Genomic DNA, 5,195 nt, shown 5'->3' on the forward strand with positions numbered 1-5,195 from the left:
ATCCCCACTCCCTCCTGAGGGACAACCCTTCCCCAGTCTCCTCCCGGTGGCCCTCTCTCCCCTAGCGACCTCCTTTCTGTTCTCACCTTCCCTTCGCTCTCTGCTTGGAAGGCAGCTCACTAACACTCATTAGCACATGTTAATGAGCGTCCATACCTTTCTCAGTCACGCAGCAGGAGGGGGAAGAAGGCAAGGACCGAGCAGCCGCTCAGGGGGGTAATGGTGCACAAGGCCAGGACAAGCCTCCGGGACTCGGGCCACCAGAGAGAATGGGGAGCGAGCCCCGTCCCCACCTTGGAGAGTTCTGTCTGCTGTCCCCAGGACTGTGCTCTCTGAGACCAGTGCTGAACACGCTTAGACCAGCACTAGGCCTTCTCTGCCCACCGGCCTAGGCAGTTTCCCACGACGTCTCTAGGTGGGTGTGGCTAAGACCCGGTAGAGGAGGATCTAGCTCTGCCACCCCCAAGACAAAGGTCTAAAAGCCCCTGGAGCCTGTCCAAGGTAAGGCAGGTACCAGAGGGTGGACGGAGGCACCCTAGGGAGGGCACAAACCAAGACCCAGGGGACCGTGGGAGCCGCTCCTCCACTCCCATCTGGATCCTCCCTAGAGGACGTGGATTCGAGCCGCCCCCGCCCCGCCAGGAAAGCCTTGAGAACACTCGTCTTCTCCCATTAAGGGGCCACGAGAGCGTGGAAAAAGAGCTGGGTTCAAATTCTAACTCAGCTACTTATTCGCGGGGCAGGTCATTTAGTCATTAGAAGTCTCAAGTCCCCACATCAGAAAAGTGGTCCCTGGTCTTCCTGCTGCGGAAGGGTCAAACGAGGGAAGGCACGAGAGAGACCTGGTGAACTCCGAAGTCCGGGTGCCATATACTTGTCAAACATTCTTACATTAGTAGTGTCGCTGCTACTTCTGTTGTCGTTATCGCTAGTGCTACCAAGATCGCGTGGTTACTCGAGATGGTTAGGGAGAGGGAAGGCAAGGGCAGCCTCTTTCCCCTCTGCACCTCAGAGCCTCTGTTTCCCTGGCTGGGCGTGAGCGCTCTCAACGCAGACTTGCGCCCACCCCACCGCGACCCCTGGCAGAGCCCTGGGCGCCGCCCCTCTGCCACCCGGGCGGATTCTGTGAGCGTGCGCGCCCCCTGCTGGCAGCCGGGCGCAGGCGCAGCCTCGGGACTGTATATAAAGGCAGCGTGGCGCGCAAGACCTGGCCGAGTGCGGAGTGCGCAGGGAGAGCGCTGTGCTGCCTGAGGTCTCCGAGCGGCTCACCATGGCTGGCCCGCAGCAGCAGCCCCCTTACCTGCACCTGGCCGAGCTGACGGCGTCCCAGTTCCTGGAGATCTGGAAGCACTTCGATGCCGACGGTCAGTAAAGCTCCCAACTTCTGAGCCCATTCGATCCCAGGGGACCTGCGGTGGAGGGGATGGGGGCATTGCTGAGGAGGGCAGGTGTACGTTTGCCCCAGGGGGTGTTTTGGTCACAGAGCCTGCTGATGTCAGGGTACTGAGTTTGGGAGACATCTGACTGTTCTGGTGACAACTGTCAGTAACTTTTCTTCCTTGACATAAACGACAGAGAGCCCACCGGCTTTTGCAGCCTCATTCTGGGCAAGTCGGAGCTTTCCCAGAGAGGAGGCCTGGCTGGCAAGGCTCCCCAGTGAGTCCCTCCTGCCATCTTACCTCCCACCTTTCTCTTCAAGGTAATGTCCTGCCTTCAGATGCTGCAGCCACAGGTCTCAGAAGCCCACTCATTTCTTTCCTCAAGTTCCCCTTTTGTTGAATACCAGGTTAGCCCCATCACCAACCCCAGCGCTAGGGCAAGCTGGGAGGTCCTGAAGGGAAACCCATGGTCTCCCCAGCCCTGCTAGCAAGAAACAGGAGCCAAGACTGGCATTGGGACCCTGACACCCCCTGGGCTTCCTCTGCCCATTTTCCATGCCCCCAGGCATGCGGTCCCACTCACGGCAGCAGTGGACCAGTGGGGAGGAGAGCTGGGGTGCCAGCCTGACACATTCCCTCGTAGCGATAATCCTGGGTGCTTCGGTGATTCCATATCTAAGTGGCAGAGGAAGCACGATTTTAAATGCCTCAGTGACGGACCCTCTGCTCTGTGTGGTCTTGGCATGGACTCACTCAAAAAGTGAGGCCTAGACTGAATGACCTTTGGAGGTGGCTCCCAGCACTGAGATTCCAAGAGTCTATGATGGTTTGACTCAGGCATAAAGGGGGGCCCCCCTTAGAGGCCTCCGATCTTACTAGAGACTTCCTCCACCACTCCAAAAAACAATTTTTTTTAAGTGATCTGATTTCCTTCTCTGAGGTCCTGGCTGGAGCGGGCATCCAAAATGTTCTGGCATCTTAGACCACTGGCAGGGCAGCGGCTCAGAGTGTTTATCCTGGGATTGAGATGGGGAGTATGGGAACCAGAGAAAGGATCAGGTAGGTGGTGGCTCACTCAGTTCTTCCTCTTTCCTTCCTCACCTTGACTGGCGGACGTGAAGGTGGCTAAACAGAGGTCCTCTGCCCAAATTGCTGTGGAGAGGCAGGAGTTAATGTCTGGGGGCCTGAATGAGTGAAGTTTTGTTCCCTTGGAGCCAACTGAGGAAGCTAGGGGCAGGGGGCAGAGGACTAGGCATGTGCTATGTGGGTTAGGAACATGATCTGCCCGTGAATTACTGAAGGAGGTGAGTCGATGTTTAAATCTGTAAAATGGGGCTAAGGTGGGGGGTCGTATTTCTAATGCCTGGAAAGGGCTGTAGGAGCTTGCAAGCCTCTTAGTATTCCAGATGACAAGCGCATTCCCTAAGGATGCTCCTGCCAGTTTATCTGCACCAGAGACTTGCATGATTCAAGGAAAGTTACCAAGTGGCCAAGGTTATACCTCCAGCCTCCTGCCAGATGAGTCAGCTGTAAACAGAGGACTCCACGGTTCTACTTTCCTCAGACTGGGACAGGGACAACCAATAGCACTCTTGATTATCACGCAAATCCTTTCATTTATCTGACACTTTTTACTTTTCAAAACACCCTCGCCCCTTCTCGAGTTCCGCACTGTGAACCCTGGGCCAATCGTGATCCTCTCGTAAATAAAGAAACAAACACAAGGAGTGACTTCTCCAGGGTCAGGTAGCAAGGCAGTGGCGGGGCTGGGGACCGGCCAGTACCTGTCCCCCCACTCTGGTTTCTGGGCACCTGCTGTCCCTCCCACTTGCTCACAGAAGAGCTCCTGCCCCAGCCCCCTTTATTTCCAGAAAGGAGTCGTTGGCATGGCTGGAGCATAGTTAAGCTAGAACTAGACACAAGAATCTTTAAAGACCCCCCCAAAGCCATTGTTCTTGTGGCTCCCTCCTGCTCCTATGTAAAAGGGGGAGCTAAATGCTTGCTTCCTGCTTCTTAGCCACCAGGCCTGCCTGCCCCCCCCCCCATTGTCTTCTGTGGTCACTGCCTCAGGGCAGTCCCAAGGAGGGACCGTGAACCTAATAGAGAAGGAAGGCAAAGAGGATTAAAATGCCAGAGATGGCACAAAGGTGATTTAGGAAAATGAGGAGACAGCCAAATTGGAGTTCTACTCAAGGACCCAGAATTAGGCTGGGGGCTGCCTGCTCTGTACCTTCCCTATCTGTCTCCTCTCAAACACCAAAGCCTGCCAGGAGCTCCCCAACTCACCCCTGAGGCACTCCCCGCCCTACCTTGGCTCCTTCTTACTAACTCTGGTTTCTGTTTTCATCTTGGGGTTTCTTCACAACTCTGAATCCCCCTGCTGCTCACAAACTTAAAGAGCTCTGGGAGGACACTCCTTGCCGCTCACCAGGTCCCTGGAGTGAGCTTGCTGGAGCCCAATTAGTCACAGCCACCAGGGAGAAGCAGCCACGGCCCCACCCCTCCTAGACTCCATAGTAAACAGAGACCAGGAGTCCAGGAGAAGCCAGATTCTGAGGAGAGTGGGTCTGGAGTAGGGGCTCTGACCCTAACTCAGCCCATTCCTAACCAGGAGGGAGAGTTATGATCCTGGTGACTTCATCCAAAGAGGTTATTTTCAAAACTATCATTAGCCTTTCAGTGGAGAAAGGAAGGAACAGGTGTTTGGAGAGGAGGAAATTGAGACTTAAAGAGACAAAGCTCTTTGACAAGAACGCACAGCAAAGTACGCAGGGGGATCCGGAAGCCCCATCTCCTAGTCCCCCATATCACCCCTGATTCTTCCTCGGTGGCCAGCCGAGGTCCCACACTCGGGAGGGTTCTGATGTTGTCTCTCAAAGGCAGCAGTAGAGAAGACATCAGCCAAGCGCACCCTGTGATCTTTGGTGGGGGTGGGCGTAGGGGGAGCCGGGCTTGTCTGTATCACCTCCCTGCTAGCAGTGACCCTTAGGTGGTCTTCCAGGTCTGAAGCCACTGTGTTGTTGTTTCCTGGTCGCTTCTTTGTCAGGAGCTTTCTCACTCTGCCACATTCAGGTGGCTGAGGCATGCCCAGCTCAGAGCTCACACTGGCCCTCTGTGCGGTTCTGACCACACAGCACACCAGAGTCCTATTTCGCTGACGACCAGCGGGAGGTCTGTGAGGAGCCAAGTTGTGGCCTTGGCCTTTGCCCTTCGAGAGCAACTGAAAGCACAAGGACCAGATGGGTCTTCTCCCAGAAGCCAGCAGACACCCCCCAGGACCGAGCAGTAATCCCACTCACTCCAAGAAGCTATCCTACACCGATATACTCGTACATGTGCAAAAAGTTCTATGAACCAGGGGCTCTCTTACCAAGTTCTTTGGAATACTGAGAATTGGGCGGGGCGGGGGGGATGTGCTTTACTGGGGGACGGAAAAATAAATCGTGCTAATCTCTACAGGGGACTATTATGCAACCAATGAGAATGAGGTAGAGCTTTGGTGCTGTCATGGGAAAATGTCCAAGCTGTTATTATTAAGATTTCAAAAATTATATTTTTTATAGTATAGGACACCATTATAGTAAGAACCCATTTTTATTATTAATAAAACATGTATGCTGAAAAATATTTGAAAGGATATAACATAATAGTAGTGGCTCCTTTCACAGAGTGGATGAAGTAAAATTAAGAGGCATTTTCTTTTCTTTTCTAAGTTAATTTCTACACTGTTTGAAATTTTTACAAGAGCATGTCCTTGTGTAATGAGCAAACCAAGAATGGTGTAAAAGAAAATAATTTTATGGATACCTCTCCCCC

The 5,195-nt window shown here is 53.7% G+C and overlaps 1 protein-coding gene across 2 annotated transcripts in view; it reads left to right on the plus strand.

The window, feature by feature from the left end:
• The first annotated feature begins 1,228 nt into the window (after window positions 1–1,228).
• CALB2 (calbindin 2) overlaps window positions 1,229–5,195 on the plus strand; it is a 25,450-nt gene continuing 21,483 nt past the window's right edge. For both annotated transcript variants that reach the window (XM_011380656.2, XM_011380657.2), the window contains exon 1: window positions 1,229–1,364. In XM_011380656.2, the coding sequence (XP_011378958.1) occupies window positions 1,271–1,364 (94 nt within the window). In that variant the 5' untranslated portion in view covers window positions 1,229–1,270. The remainder of the gene's footprint in view (window positions 1,365–5,195) is intronic.

The sequence above is a fragment of the Pteropus vampyrus genome, unplaced genomic scaffold, assembly GCF_000151845.1.
Source record: "Pteropus vampyrus isolate Shadow unplaced genomic scaffold, Pvam_2.0 Scaffold399, whole genome shotgun sequence".
Lineage (NCBI taxonomy): Eukaryota > Metazoa > Chordata > Mammalia > Chiroptera > Pteropodidae > Pteropus > Pteropus vampyrus.